The sequence below is a fragment of the Erinaceus europaeus genome, chromosome 1 (assembly GCF_950295315.1).
Source record: "Erinaceus europaeus chromosome 1, mEriEur2.1, whole genome shotgun sequence".
NCBI classification, from domain to species: Eukaryota; Metazoa; Chordata; class Mammalia; order Eulipotyphla; family Erinaceidae; genus Erinaceus; species Erinaceus europaeus.
In genome coordinates this window covers 61,442,814-61,459,670 of record NC_080162.1, presented here as the reverse complement: position 1 = coordinate 61,459,670, position 16,857 = coordinate 61,442,814, and the positions used below count along the sequence as shown (strand labels likewise).

The 16,857-nt window shown below is 37.4% G+C and overlaps 1 protein-coding gene across 1 annotated transcript in view; it reads left to right on the top strand.

Annotated features, from left to right (window-relative positions):
* SPTLC3 (serine palmitoyltransferase long chain base subunit 3) overlaps positions 1 to 16,857 on the top strand; it is a 158,085-nt gene that overhangs the window by 72,172 nt on the left and 69,056 nt on the right. Inside the window, exons 5-6 of the mRNA XM_007526075.3 lie at positions 112 to 236; positions 2,437 to 2,530. Of these exons, the coding sequence (XP_007526137.1) occupies positions 112 to 236; positions 2,437 to 2,530 (219 nt within the window). The remainder of the gene's footprint in view (positions 1 to 111; positions 237 to 2,436; positions 2,531 to 16,857) is intronic.

Sequence of the window (16,857 nt, the reverse complement as noted above, 5' to 3'; positions counted from 1 at the left end):
TATCTGCTATGTACCCTCTTGTACATATCTTTTGACAGTGAGTCTACCCTGGAATTTGATTTTTCAGTCTTGGATTTGAAGAGACTCACTCACCGATCATTTCTTATGCAGGTACCTTGGATAAACATAAAGAATTGGAAGATCTTGTGGCCAAGTTCCTAAATGTAGAAGCAGCTATGGTTTTTGGGATGGGGTTTGCTACTAACTCAATGAATATTCCTGCGTTGGTTGGAAAGGTGAGAATTTGTTCAGGTAACTGTACTTTTCTTCATTGTTTCTAAGATTTATAACTCTAAGTATGCCCTTTGTTCATAATATTGCTGAAATTTTCTTTTTTTTTTATTTATTTTTTTTATTGTTTTTAAATATTTATTTTATTTATTTATTCCCTTTTGTTGCCCTTGTTGGAAATTTTCTTTTTTTAGAGAATACTGAATGCCCAGATTTTTTAAAATAAATATACATTTATCCAGAAAATCTCTTGATTATGATTTTCTGATTACTGGAACATTAAATCTGGAAATTTCAATCAAAATTTCTCTTTGATGATGAATTAATAAAATGAACTGAATTTTAGGCTCCCAAGTCCCTCTTTGAAGCAAGCCTATATTAAGCATTTTTGGATACAACATTTTCTCCTATAACTACTTAACTTATTCATCATTAAATCACCTATTAAGAATCTATTCTGTCTTCATTTGAGGCAAGATATGAGTGAGTCATGCAAAGGTAAATTTGACTTGTGTCTTATAGGTGTATGCTCTTCGTATGAAGGGGAAACATCACATTAAATAAAATAAGATGAGCAAAAGTCTCTCAGACTCCTCATGAGAAAGTCTAGAATGTCTGTGCAAAGTGGGCAAGCTAAAAATAGAATCAATTTCAAATATGTTGATTAAAATATCATTGGTATTTCCTTAAGAAAACCAAGAAGCAGCAGCATATATAAAGCAATGAAGTTTGCAGTACTAACCTATAGCATAGTAGGCAAAGAATAAATGGATGATGAAATCCGATGACAAATTATCTACAAGGAGGCTCACAATGTTAATTATTCCAATGTGTTTGAATTTCTTCCTGAGAAGAAACGGAGAATGGACTGGTTTAAATAGATAAGTCCTATAATCATATCTATGTTTTTAAAAATCTAACTCATGAAATTTAATGCAGTGTATGATCTTTGATTGGATTCTACATTGGAAAAAAATAGAAGGGAGCTGGGCGGTAGCACAGCAGGTTAAACACACGAAGAGGAAGGGCGGCGTAAGGATCCCAGTTCAAGCCCCCAGCTCCCCAACTGCAGGGGGTGAAGTTGGTCTGCAGGTGTCTATCTTTCTCTCCCCCTCTCTGTATTTCATTCCTCTCTCTATTTCTTTCTGTCCTATTCAACAACAACAATAATAATAACAACAATAAACAAGGGCAACAAAAGGGGGGAAATTTTTTTAAGTTTAAAAAGAAAAAATAGAAAGTATCTCTTAAGCATCACTGAGACCAATGAGGAAACTTGGATTTTATCTGTATATTATCGTAGATGATAGGTAAATGCTGGATTTCTTACATGTGATAATTGCATTGTTATTTTTGTAGGAAAATCTTATTCTTACTAGATACATACTGAGAAAATAGAGGTGAGGGGTTATTAGAATTACAAGTTACTCTCAAATGTTCAATACAAGGAAATTACAAATATATACATTTTGCTACAGTATGGAATTTCTCAGGCTCTTGTGTCAGTATGTCATTGTGAAGTTTCCATAACATCAGGGAGATTACAAATACTGACATTTGAGGTGGTCCCCATAGACTCCGTATTTGCATATGCTTAAGAAATTTCATAACATAATTTTTTAATTGAAAACAAAAATAATTTTACAAGCCATAATTTGTGAACAGCAATTAGACTGACCTTTTCCCATTTGCTTCAAACTGGATTGCATACTCAGGTAAATACATACTTTCCCAAATGCAAACTTTCAACTATAAAATACTTATTTTTTGCCTAGATGGATGTAAATTCAGCAGAAAATATTTTTTAAAAAGTGCTTGATGGTCCAGCAGAAAAGGCATAAGGAATACATTAAAACTATCCCACAATTCAGCACGACATTATAGAATGTCAGCACATCCCAACCAATCCAAGACTCTTTTCAGTTTTCTAATTAAACATCCATCCATTAGTCACTTGGTGTTAACCAAGGTGTTGAATGAGCTCTCCTGAATAATATATGCAAATAATTAGGTGTGGGTTCATAAAATCACCTTCATTTTCAAAACCTATTTCTCTACATAATTTTTATCCATGTAGACAACAGGTTAAATTATTGATGTTGGGGATTTGTGTTATAGATCTTAAAGTGTTCTTTTGTTCCCAGGTAGTGTTTTTCTTTAACTTTATTTAATGTCCTGTGCTTTATGTACTTTTTCTCTACACAGGGATGCCTTATTTTAAGTGATGAATTGAACCACGCTTCTCTTGTTCTTGGTGCTCGACTCTCAGGTGCTACCATAAGGGTCTTCAAACACAACAGTGAGTATCAGCATGTTCATCCGATGTGTACTTACTTCTTAATTCTAAGAGAAATTGCATTACTGATAACACTTTGTTTTTTCTTTTCAAATTGGGTACTTAGCCTAATGAAATATAAATGTATTCACTGCGGACTAGTGAACCTCTCCTGTCCCAGAATAAATTATTGAAGTTTACTAAATACCTACATTGTTAAGTGTAACCCAGATACATTAATGTCCTTGTTATTTGTTGTCTCAAAATGTGATGACTTCTAAAGAAATGAATGAACTTTTAGATCTGCTGTTTAATTATCAGAAGTATTGTGTGTCATATCTTGAAAAGACTGAGGATGTATCTAATTTTTATTTAACAGTTAATTGTCTTTTCCTTTACATAATGACAACTTTTACTAGCCTCACTTATGACATGTTCAGACACTACACACACACACACACACACACACACACACACACCCTCTATTCCAACCCATTGAAATAGCCTTTCTGGCTGTGGGTTGTGTAGTAGGATAGTTAGGAGGAAACAAATGGCTATTTCTTCTTAGAGGCTTGATAAAACAGCTTAAAAACTATTGGAAAAAATACTAGAATGGTATTAGACAGATGGGTTCCCTCATTCAGCTCAGCACATATTGTACCACCTTGTGTAAATCTTTTAATTTTCCTTGATATGTTTTCTCACCTAAAAATAAGAATGTCAGATTATATGCTATATAAAGATCCTCTTAGTTCAAAGTTTCTGACTCCAGTTCTTCTCAAATATCGTTAGATATTCCCCATCTTTCTGTGTGTATATGTGTATATGGGCATACACGTGCATACATGTATGAGGACACAAGCACTTGATTCTCCTTTCTCATCTTTCTCTTACCAACCGACAACTCAGTTATGACATCTTGCTCAATATTAACTCAAAATATATTTATTCAATTTCTTTTTTGTTTGTTTTTGTTTTTAAATTTTTATTTATAAAATTGAAACATTGACAAGACCATAGGATAAGAGGGGTACAATTCCACACAATTACCACCACCAGGACTCTATATCACATCTCCTGCCCTGATAGCTTTCCTATTCTTTTTTATTATTATTTATAAAAAGGAAACATTAACAAAACCATAGGATAAGAGGGGTACAACTTTGCACAATTCCCACCACCAGAACTCTGTATCCCATCCCATCCCCTGATAACTTTCCTATTCTTTAAACCCTCTGGGAGTATGGACCCAAGGTCATTGTGGGATACAGAAGGTGGAAGGTCTGGCTTCTGTAATTGCTTCCCCACTGAACATGGGCATTGACAAGTCGATCCATACTCCCAGCCTGTCTCTCTCTTTCCCTAGCAGGGAAGGGCTCTGGGGAAGCAGAACTTCAGGATGAGGTGGGGTTGTCTGTTCACAGAAGTCTGGTTGGCATCATACTAGCATCTGGAACCTGGTGGTTAAAAAGAGAGTTAACATACAAAGCCAAACAAATTGGTGAACAATCATGGTCCTAACAGCTGGAGTAGTGCAGGTGAAGACTTGGGGCGTCCTCCATTTTTGTAGATAGCTAGTAGGCATACTTTAGTTAGAATTCCAAAGGGCCTGTGGCTATACTAGGTTTTGTTGTTTTTTTTCTTTTTGCCCCTGAGCCTAAAATTTGATATGCCAGTGGATCCAAGTTATTGTCTGGGGAGATAATGTCATGGCTGGAAAAAGGACCAGAAAGCTGGATCAGGGAAGAGAGTAGCTCCCTAATATGCAAAAGGGGTATAAATATTGTTGACTGTAAATACCATTGATTTGATGTGATTTGATGTGATCTGGGGTCCATAATCAGCTTAGGAGCCTATGTGACCTCTGCATCCCTATAGATCTGAGTTCACATTCTGTGGTCATGAGTAGGAACATTCCATGCTGCCTCAATATCAACCCATCTTCCTCAGGTGTAGTATAGAGTATCCTCCTTCGGAGGATGGAACATTCTCTACCATTGTTGATCCAAGTTGAGGGCAACTAAGGTCCTATGGGGGCCCATAACGGGGTCTATTGTGTTTCTCCTGATAGAAATTACTGGTAGTAATGTAGAGAGGGATTTATTCGAGGTCTAGGCCCATCAAGTCTGTTTGGAAACCTCAGGACTCCCCAATTAGGGCCCCAGCTGATGGAATGATCTGATAGTGACTAAAGAATCACTGTTAATGTATGCCAGTCTCTTGCCCTTACTCAGCTTTTGCAGTCCTTGCTTTGATAAGGTTAGCTTTGGAGGGAGTGAGAGAACTGTAATAGGAAGTAGTTGAGGTTGGTATCTAAGTCTAAGTAGACACTATTTCATTATGAACTTGATACTGACTCACTACAGACTATTGTGTATTTTTGCTTTCAGGTATATATTTTGCCCTAATTTATGGATACATGTGAACATCTGCTCTATCTTATGGGACCTGGTCTACATCTAGGTTTTGGGACTTTGTTAGGAAGTGAACCTCCTGGAATGGAATTAGAGAATACCATGAAAGGAAAGGTCTCACCTGAGTAATGAGGGTGAAGGGTTAACATTCCATGCCTGACATCTCTGGACACAGTCTAAAGTGAAGCATGATGAGGTGGTACTTGTTGCATTGATTAGGTTGGAATCGATGGATGCAATATCATTTGGTATGACTTGAGAGAAGCATGCAGGAAAGTGAGAGCCCCACCCCAGAGGTTCCAAGATTGGGAGAAATACAGGCTCTATAGAGGAAGCAATAGATAGTTATTGCTATAATCAACTGTTTGGCAGTTGGGTTAACTTTGGAAAGCCCTTTGTTAAGATTTGCTGTATCATACACACCATCATCATATTTTATGTCCTTTGACATTATTTGTATATAGCTATATCACTAGTTGCTTCTGTTCTCCCTGGTCTAAGCTTTTAAGAAAGTCAATATATCAAAGACTCAGCCTATGTATTTAAAACTCAGTTTGTGCTTTTAAAAGTTTAAGACATTCAATCAGTTTTTCCCCACTTGTATGTCTTAGTGATTTATATGACTACAAATTAATAGGAGTGTACATAAACACAATTCCTGCCACCAAAAGACTGTGTCCCGTCCCTTCCCATCTCCCTTCCCTTCCCCCCATCCCCATGAAGCTGAACATCCACCCTCACCCTCAACCCAGGGTTTTTACTTTGGTGCCCTAATAGCTTTCCTATTCTTGAACCCTCTGAGAGTATGGACTCAGGGTCATTATGATGAAGGTGGAAGGTCTGGCTTCTGTAATTGCTTCCCTACTGAACATGGGCATTGACAGGTTGATCCATAATCCCAGCCTGTCTCTCTCTTTCCCTAGTGGGGCAAACCTCTGGGGAATTGGGGCTCCAATACACATTGGTGGGGTCATCTGCCCAGGGAAGTCTGGTTGGCATCATGGTATCATCTAGAACCTGGTGGCTGAAAAAGAGTTAAGATATAGCAAAACAAAAGATATATCTTTATAAGATAAAGCAGAACAAATTGTTGATTCCTCATAAACCTAAAGGCTGGAATATTGTGGATAAAGATTTGGGGTCTCCATTTTGGAAAAAGATAGTAGGTCTATTTGAGGTATATTCCAAGGGGCCCATGACCCTACTAGTTTTTGCCTGTACCTCACATCTAATATTCAGGTGACCTGCAACCAATAAATAATTGTCTGGGGTGATGGTGTCATGGTTGGTAAAAGGACCAAAAATCTGGGTCAGGGAAGAGAGCAACCAGCTACTCCTGGTAGGACTCCTGTGGAGATAATTTCTATATCAAGATTCCTGGATCAGCAGAGGTATCATCCAAAGGACTTAATTCTTAAATTCATTTCAGATGCTCAATCATAGTCAATCTTTGGTTAGAAAACATATTCCTCTATTTGTATGTTATTCATCATTCACTGCTACATTAAATTATTTTTATATCTCTGGGAAGCAATGTTAGAAGCAAACTTAGAAGTTCAAGAAATGAGGTAATTAACAGAATATAGAAAATGTTTATACTAGCACAATATTGCTATGTTATTTTGACTCTGGAATGACAAATAATTGGTGAACTCTTTGGATTGGCAAGTGTCAACTTAGATAATGATTAAAAAGATATTTGGAAATTATTCAAATATAACCCCACCCATATATATGCTTAAACACAGCAATCTTGCTTGCAGAAGGAGATCTATTCAGCTTGTTCTCTGTAAGGAGTAAATGAACTAGACCATTGTTAGGGTTAATCTATCACTTCACTCCATTCTGCTGTAAGTAGTGACACACAATTCTAGTTGTAAAAAAATACATCTATGAAACATCATAAAAGATCAATAAATCATTTATCAATTTGTCACAATGCACAAAAGTAAACTCTGCAATGTTTATTTTGAAGATGTCTTTGAAGAGCTGAGTCCAACATCAATAAATGCAAAAACAAAAATAAACTAATGGTATTACATCAAACTGGAAAACTTCTGAACAGACAAAGGAACCATCATCAAAACAAAAAGACACCTACTAAATAGAATACCTTTACATACCATATATCATGCAAAGAGCTAATAACCAAAATATCTAAGTTCACAAAATTCAGCAGCCCTAAGTCTTTTGAACCAACTATTTTACCTGCACACTCACTGACAAAGATAAAATAGGTCGAGTATGAGGTTAAGTCATCTGGGTCTTCATGATGATAGGAAACTTGAGAGTCTATATATAGTACATAGATCAGGAAGTGAAATAGAGCTTTTCCCATGGTCAATATAGATTGACTGTCTCACCATGATGTAGCCTATCATGTTGATAACTCTCTTTCTGAAGGGAATGGTACAAGGGGATAGATTTAAATGGTTCATTTACTATATACTAAGATTGATATTAAGTGAAAAGATCATTATCATCCACATCCCAGTCCCACAAATAATCAAAAGTACTGCCATTGGGAGTCTAGATGTGGTTCAGCAGATAAGCACATACCATACTATGAGTTAAGCCGTGGATATAATATCTGGAACCAAATGGAAACACTATGGGAAGTACCAAGATAATTCCATTAATGGTGGAGTGGTTCTTCAACATTATCTCTTTCTCTATTTCTATCTCATCTCTCTCTTCTCTCTGTCTCTTCTATTTCTATTTTGACAAAGATAGAATAGACATTGGGCCTTAAAAGAGACTCAGTGGTATTTCATATGAGTAAGGTCCTGGATTCATTCCCTGGAACTACATATGGAAAAAAAATTATCTGTGAATGTATTGAAGTAGATGCTAACAACATAAACAAATAAATGAAGATCACTCCCACATTTTTGTTCATAGATATAAAATAAGAAAGCTATCAGGGAAGGAGTTGTGTTACAGAGTACTGGTGGTGAGAATTGTGTGGAGTTGTACCCCTCCTATCCTATGGTTTAGTCAATGTTTCCTTTTTATAAATAATTTTTTAAGTAATAGAAAACAAATAAAATATTTTGCATAAAAGTAAATAAATAAAATTAAATATATGCATGAGTCCAGTGTAATCACTGTGGGTAGGTGAGGTTTAAATATAGAAAAAGTTGCAGGAGAGTGAGCAATCAGCAAAATACTATGTGAGGAAGACTTTAGCAGATGTTACTGGTTTGAAGATGGAAGAAAATTACAGGTCATAGTTAATACCTCAGTACACAGTGCTCCCTTAGTCTTCAATTGCATCCACACAGATTGTTAATCTTATAGAGATTGTGAAAGGACCTGGAAAGGATGTAAAGTTTGTGTGTATAAGACAAGCTACCATCCCAGATAGAAAGTAATGACTTGAAAGGCAGGTTCATCATGATGACAACTAAACTGGAATGTTCTCAAATGTCAACATTGTATAATACCATAAAATTCAACCCTTATTCTCTTCTGAATTATCTTCTGCCTGTGTCCTGAATACAACTAATGACTTTCCTCTATCTATCCTTTTTCACCATGAACTAATTCTCTACTTGGATAGAGAGAATAGTAAGTAATATCATAAATAGCAATTATTCTGTATTGTGTCAGGCATTACATTACACTTGATTTATACAAAAGTGCAAAATTTGTTAATTTAAAATAAACAAAACACACATTCATAGACTATTCAATATCCCTGTGTATTAAGAGAAAATAGAACTTCAATATGATTAAATTGTCTAAGAACACACAGATGACAGTGAGAGTCAAAATTGGAACGCAAACCCTTGCTTCAGTCTTGCTTTGTTTCTCTCATAAGCATACCCTGAAACTAGGTCATTTATTTAGAGAGAACACACCAACAAATGAGTTGGGAATGGAGACAGAGAAAAACAAGCATCCACCAAAAAGTGTGTTATTTAGTAACTTACTACAATAAAACTGTATGTGCCTGTGTAGACATGCCTCAGTGCTATCTCACATGAGTAATAAGAAATAGCAAATTAATATTCCCACTGTGACTGAAAGAGAGCTATCCCTACTCATGTTCCCACAGTCAGGGGGAAAAAAAAAGTTAATGATAAAAGAATGGTGTGTATTTGCAATTAGCATAAGGCAGAAAGAATACAGATAGAACATGGATAGACTTGTTGATACTCTTACCTACTAGCTAAGACTGCTCATGACAGATTGTATATTGGACCCAATGGGTTATGAGTGCTTGTGTAAAATTCAACCTCATCTACTAATTTACTATACTAGTAGCCTTAATTACAACCCAGAATTATAAAGTAATGTTTCTGGCTAAATATTAAAAATATAGCCCCACTTCCCCAGATCCATGCACTGCTAGGGAAAGAGAGACAGGCTGGGGGTATGGATCAACCTGCCAACGCCCATGGTCAGTAGGGAAGCAATTACAGAAGCCAGACCTTCCCCCTTCTGCATCCCACAATGACTGTGGGTCCATACTCCCAGAGGGTTAAAGAATAAGAAAGCTATCAGGGGAGGGGATGGGATACAGAGTTCTGGTGGTGGGAATTGTGTGGAATTGTACCCCTCTTATCCTATGGTCTTGACAGTGTTTCCATTTTATAAATAAAAATAAATAAATAAATAAATAAATAAATTGTCACTAACTTCATTGTAATATGATATAAATAAGAGAAAGCCTGACATGGATGGTAGGAACAAAGAGTATGTAAAGAAAAAAAAAAAGAACTAGGACCAGTTTTAAGTTCTAGAATTTTATAGGTAGCTCCTTAAAAAAATACTGTAACAGACAAAATAAGCCTAAAAGTGGTGAAAATCCTAACACAGGCATTCTATACATTGAAGGACAAAAAAGAGAAACTAAAGATATGGATTAAAAGGTTCAATAATAATCATTCTTTATATTCAATAAAATTATGGTGACTAGTTCCAAGAAGCAGAAATGCAAGAGGCACATGTCAAAACAGCCCTTATAGCTGCCAAGACTCAGACAACTTGGAGTAAGCAGGTCTAGAATAGGGATGCAGAGTGCACACTTCTCTGACCTTTGATGTGACTAAAACCCAAAGGTCCAGCTTACGACTCTTTGCATGGCCACCCACAAGCCACACAAGGTCCCACTCAGGGGACATACATGGGAGATGGGAGTCAACTGATGTCCTCAAAAATTCAACATGAATTTCCCAAAGGTGTGCCTTGCCCAGGGAATAAAGTCCTGAGGTTCCACAGGAGAGCAGGGAGATTATTTTATTAATAAATATTCATGAGCCTATTAATTTCTATTTGTCTTCATGTAGTTGAATTCACAAATTATTTTCAACTTGATTTTCTGACTAGTGCAAAATTTTGTGTCCTGATGCGTTATTTTAGCCTTTAAAAGAATGAAAATTACTAAAATTAAATTTAGATTACCTTTGCAGCAGTCTTTCTCAGTAAATTTGGTTTACTTTAAAACTTAAATCCAAACTTTTTCTAACATGAAAGAGTATCTCATTTTCAAAAAAAATACCAAAACAAATGGGAAAAAAATTGGAACCTATTTCATGTGAATTCATCATTAAAAATGGTTATGTAATATCAAGTTATTTTTAATTATCCACAGTTCATTTCCTTACAAGATTAAAAGATTACTTCTTTTTTTAAAGATTTTTAAAATATTTATTTATTTTGTTGCCCTTATTTTTATTGTTGTTGTAGTTATTATTGTTGATGTCATCGATGGATAGGACAGAGAGAAGTGGAGACAGGAGGGGGAGACAGAGAGGAGGGAGAGAAAGACAGACACCTGCAGACCTGCTTCACCGCTTATGAAGAGACTCCTCTGCAGGTGGGGAGCTGGGGGCTCTAACTGGGTTCCTCATTCCAGTCCTTGTGCTTACCTCCCGACTCCCTAGATTACTTCTTAATAAGTATTTTAGAAGTTAATGCTTTATAGTACAGTCATTGACATATGCATACAGTTTCACTATGTACTAGGCTCCCAAAGTTTTCTTCCTCTCCTCCCTCCTCCTCTCCCAGAGTCCTTTGCTTTGGTGCAATACACCATGTCCAGTCCATGTCTCACTAACAAGCATTAAAAAAAAAAAAATCACATATTTAGGCAAAGAGGGTAGGACAATGCACTACCCATTAGTTACACAAATGATTTTCTGTTGTAAACCACAAACCAGCACATTTGGTGTACTTCGGTTTTTTTCCTTAGTACATATTCTGCTAGAGAATTAACATTTTATCTCAGAATGTTATTTTTAGAATATTCAAATCTTTGCTAAGCACAGAATGGCTAGGTTGTGAAAGTTTTGTAATGATTTGCAATGGAAATACATGATGCATTTTAATCCATTAAAGACTAGTGGGAATGTATCAGCCAGAGTAGCAAGTAATTTTTGTTTTATAAATCAAAAAGAGTATTTGTTATCTTGCAATATTATCAGTACTGTTGTAAACTGAATTTAAAGTGGTATTAAAAATGCCTGTTAAACAATTTTATCCATTTATATATCTTATTATAGATTATGTACAAGTTAACATCTAAATAAAATCATACGTTTAACCCTAAAATATTTTTAAAAATAGTAATAACAGGGTAGGTTTGGGGATGAAAGGACAAAATAACTTAAACCAATAAAAATATCTGGTAATAACAGAAAAAAGTACATATGTATCTTTTTTTTTTTTTGCATCAGACAAAACTGGCTTACGGTTAATAAGATCAATAGGGTCGATCTGATGGGGTATCTTTGCATTTTCTACTTTGAGCTCCTTCTGTAAAAGAGTCAACTCTTAATTTGTCTCTGTGAGTGACTGAGTGCCATAAAACAGGCTCATTACACAGCCAAATTAAAGAGTACTTAGACCCAAGAAATCTGTCCTCCATAAATCTGTTGGGTTGTAGAAAAAATCATCACACATTTTTGCATAGAAGAAAACATCATAAATTTTCTGGCAACCCAATAGCACAATTTTAGAAATAAACAGGAACCCTTTGGCATACTGATAAATACTTCCTCTGGACTCAGCGTATTAACACCGGGAACCTTTCAGGACCTCACACCAGAGGTAAATTCTCACTGGGAGGATTAGTCTTTTTTTCAAGGACTGGACAGCATTGTACCTGTTTCAAGGCAGATGTGACAATGCTCAAGGGCCCAGGCAAGCTTCTGGTCTATACCTGCAGAGGAGAGAGGAGAAGCTCCACAAGCAGTGAAGCAGTGCTTCAGGTGTCTCTGTTTCTCTAGCTCTACTTCCCTCTCAATCTCTCTCTGTCTCTATCCAACAGATAAACAAAATCTTTTTTAAAAAAACTTTTCAAGATTTGTGGAATCCAGTACTGTATTGCTTTCCCCAAATCTACTCTCTTTATTACTGATTACTAGGACCTGGATAATGTTTGTCAAGTTTTTATTTACACAGAGGGTGCCTTGCTAAATTGCAAATTCTAACTCAGTAGTTCTAGGATAGAGTGTGAGTTTCTGCTTTTCTGACAAGCTTCCAAGTGATGCCTGTGCTGCTGGGTCAGGACCACACATAGAGCAGTGATGATGCAGGTAAACTCTCCTCCAGTGTGCTATAAAGGCTTTCTTCAGATGGTATTACAGAGAAGAGGCTGTCTTCTCAGCTAGGAAAGTTGACATGAGATCAGAAGGCTGGTTAGGCCAAGGAATTGGAGTAGCTTGAAAAAATACATAGTGGAAACGAAGAACCAAAATTTTATCTAGTAGGGGCCAGGTGGTGGTGCAGCTGGTTATGTTCACACATTACAGTGCCCAAGAACCCAGGTTCAAGACTCTGGTCCCTGTTGGTATGCATGAGACCCCTTCTGTTTCATTTGGTTTAAATCCCCCCTGCTTAACACTATTCTATTTACATAACCACTTCATTCTATTTACATAACAAGCACCACCCTCCCTCCAGGGCATTTGTGGTTCAGTGATAGGATTCTCGCCTGCTCTGCCCCCTCCTTGTCACACTCTGATTTTCACCAGTCACTTTTCTCTCCACCCTCTCTATGTCACATCCTGTTTCCACCCTACTTGGCAAGTATATATAAAGACAGCATTGTAAGTTTAGCTTAGCTTGGTTTAGATTGTGCTGCATCCTGCACAAATAAAGAGATACTGCCTACAGCTCAACCATGAGTCCCTGGTCCTCTGTTACCCGCCCGTGAAGCCAGCCTGGTGAAAACAACATATCCTGGAGAAAAAAACAGGTCCCTACCTGCAGGGGGAACGTTTCACAAGTGGTGAAGCAGGACTGCATGTGTCTTTCTGTCTCTCTCACTCTAGCTCCCCCTCCTTGCTCAATTTCTCTCTGTGTCTATCCAATAATAAATAAATATTTTTTCAAAAAAATCTATCTAGTGGCATTTGAAGGTTGAGAGGAGAAAGAACAAAGCACACAGTGTTTGTGGGGAAGCTGAGGCCTATCTTGTCTGCACAGGGAAGGCTCATAAGTACTGTTTGAGTGGGAGCTCAAATCTATAAATATCACTTCAACTATTTTACAAGCCAAAGCCTTTCAGATCTCAAGGAAAGACTGGAGCCCTTGAATCAAATTGTTTACTGTAATAAATCCAGAAACTGTCTCCTTCTCTTTTAGCAATCAGTAACAGTATTGAACCTTTGCCCTTGTGAACCTTTTACATGCAGTAGCTCATGTTAGCCTCACAACTGCACAATGAGCTACCTGCTATGAAATATCTATCGTCTTTTTACAGATGTAGAAACAGGGTGGTGAAGTCACTTCCTCGGAGACACATAAGCAGTACGGGGTAAAAGGAAAAAGTCCCTCAATCCTCTGGGGTCTTCTTGGCTAGTAGTTCACATTAGAGGTACATATTAAAGAATAGAAATATAGATCTCCCACATTAGAGGTACATATTAAAGAATGGAAATATAGATCTCCAAAGGAGTGAGATAAATTTGAAAAATAATAGGGTCAAGGAATTAGAAAAAGTAAAAAATAGCATTTTTTCACTTCTCAGCCATATTTTAGTTTAAAATTGTCATGTGCATTTCTGTCATGTGCAGACATGAGAATCTTTTCAGTGATAGCCTGTGAAGTAGGCAACCAAAAGATGTCTTTAAATACAGATGAACATGGATTTTATGGGGCTATAAAAAAGGAATAATGAACCCCCAATCATACTAGGCAGCCTGTGGGAAGTGGAGACTGGCATTTATCATTCACTATGGAGAACAGAGGAAGACAATTGAGGGGTGGATGGACAGTAAGGGAAACTTCCAGGTCTCAACTGATACTCAAGTTTACACGAAAAGAGGACAGAGAAAACTGTAGTAGCAGAAACAAGATTGTCCTTATACAGAAAAGTCAGAACAAGAAGGCCATGTGACACACCCAGTGGAACACACATAGCACGATGTACAAGGGCCAAGATTCAAGTCCCTGGTCCCTGGCAGGAAGCATCACAAGTAGTGAATCACTGCTGAAGATGTTCTCTCCCTCCCTCTCCCTCTCTCCCTCTCTCCCTCTCTCCTTCTCCCTCTCCCCCCTCTTAATTTCTCTCTGTCTCTACCCAGTAAATAATAAAAAAAATAAAATATTAAAAAAGAAAGTCAGAACAAAGACTATTATCTATATCTTATTTCCCTGAAGGCATTCTCTAAATTACACCCCCAGTCTCCCTCTGAGAACATGGCCTTCTTTGTTCATTCTGTTCACAGAACCATACCTGTTTCTCCAGGTAAGTCCTGAAGTTTGCTAATATTACCAGAGCTTTGAAATTAAGGACATATGAACAGACTAATAATGTATATTTGTCACCCAGTCTGAGAGCAGCATTTGGCACCAAGCTGGATTGTTGTGAGTATTTTGTAATTCTGTAATCCAGTTAGCCACACCTGTTTAGCCTCAATCTCCAGAAAGTACATTCTACAAGTTTTGCTAGCAAGCCCATACACACCAGAGGAAGCTGATTTATTGAGTCAAATCTGGTGTAAATAATGTGTAAAGCATTATTGATACTCAATTTTGTGTTGATTACAGGTTCACACTGTGCCACTGTAACTACATAATTTCAGTGTACATGTTCTATGTAAAGAAAAATCTGATATTTCTCCCTTTGTATGTAACTTCTTTCCTTTCCCTAGCAGCCTGCAAAATTTTCTCCTTGTCACTGAGTTTTGATAATTTTACAATAATGTGTTTTGGTGTTGGTCATTTTGGATTTGTGAACCAGATTGATCTGCCTCCAAAATAGGCATGTTCTGAGGATTGCCTAGGTGAGGGAAATTTTCATCTAAAATTTCTCTGAAAATTACCTCTGGACCTTTGACCTGGTCTGCTTCCTCAGGTATCCCTATAACTTGTATATTCGACCTTTTTTTTTTTTTTTTGGAGTCTGCAATTTCACAGAAAGTAGCTTCTTTCTTTCTAAACCTTTCCTCTCACTCATCATTGAATTGAAAGAGTGGGTTAATTGTGTCTTCTAGATTAGAAATTGTTTCTTCTGCATGTGTGAGTCTATATCCTAAGCTCTCTACCTGAGATTGAACTGCACTAAAAGTGTCTTTCAGTTCTTGCAGTTCTGTTTGAAATTTTCCCTCCATGCTGCTTAACTGCTTTGAGTTCTTCTTTCATGCTTTGCAGCTTCTTATCAAATTCCAATGTAAAATACTCTTTCAACTCTTGCTTATATTCTTTTTTTTTTTAATTTTTTATTTAAGAAAGGATTAATGAACAGAAACATAAGGTAGGAGGGGTACAACTCCACACAATTCCCACCACTCAATCTCCATAACCCACCCCCTCCCATGATAGCTTTCCCATTCTCTAGCCCTCTGGGAGCATGGACCCAGGATCATTGAGGGTTGCAGAAGGTGGAAGGTCTGGCTTCTGTAATTGCTTCCCCGCTGAACATGGGCGTTGACTGGTCGGTCCATACTCCCAGTCTGCCTCTCTCTTTCCCTAGTAGGGTGTGTCTCTGGGGAAGCTGAGCTCCAGGACACATTGGTGGGGTCTTCAGTCCAGGGAAGCCTGGCCAGCATCCTGGTGGCATCTGGAACCTGGTGATTGAAAAGAGAGTTAACATACGAAGCCAAACAATTTGTTGAGCAATCATGGACCCAAGCTTGGAATAGTGGAGAGGAAGTGTTAGGGAGGTACTCACTGCAAACTCTAATGTACTTCTGCTTTCCGGTATATATTTTGCAGTAGTTTATGGATACGTGTGAACATATGCTCTCTCTCACAGAAACTGGTGTATATCTAGGTTATGGGACTTTGTTAGAAAGTGAACCACCTGAGATGAAATTAGAGTGTACTATAAAAGGAAAGGTCTCACTCGAGTAATGAAGCTGAAGGGTTGTCATTCCACACGTGAAGTCTCTGGACACAGTCTGAGGTGAAGCATGTTGAGGTGGCAATCATTGCGTTGGTTAGGTTGTGATCGGCGGATGCAATATTATTTGGTTTGGATTGGGAGAGGCATACGGGAAAGTGGGCCCTGTCCAAGGGTTCCAGGACTGGGGGAAGTAGGGGCTCTATAGTGGAGATGTGAGGTTCCTCCTGTCTTAGGGTTCAAAAAGACAATTGATAGTTAATGTTATCATCACATTATTTGGTAATTGGGTTAACTTTGAAAAGTCCTTTTGTTATGGTTTGCTGTACAGTATCCAGTATCCTGTATATAGCTGTGCTCTCTTGCTTATATTCTTATAGAGTTCTCATAAGCTTTCTATAATCTGTCTCTGATAGACTCTGTATCTAGAATGTCTTGGATTTTGTCTGATTTACTTCTCTCTGTGTCATGTGGCATGCTGTTTAACTGTCTCTTTGTTTTAGCATGTATGGTGTTGGTTATTGTTGGCCAGCAGGTGGTGCTGTTGTGGCCTTTGCGGTCCAGTTATTTGAATCTGTGGAGGTGAGTGGGGAGGGGTGTTTTGGTCTATCTTGTGAGCTGAGTTTTGTCTCTATTAAACT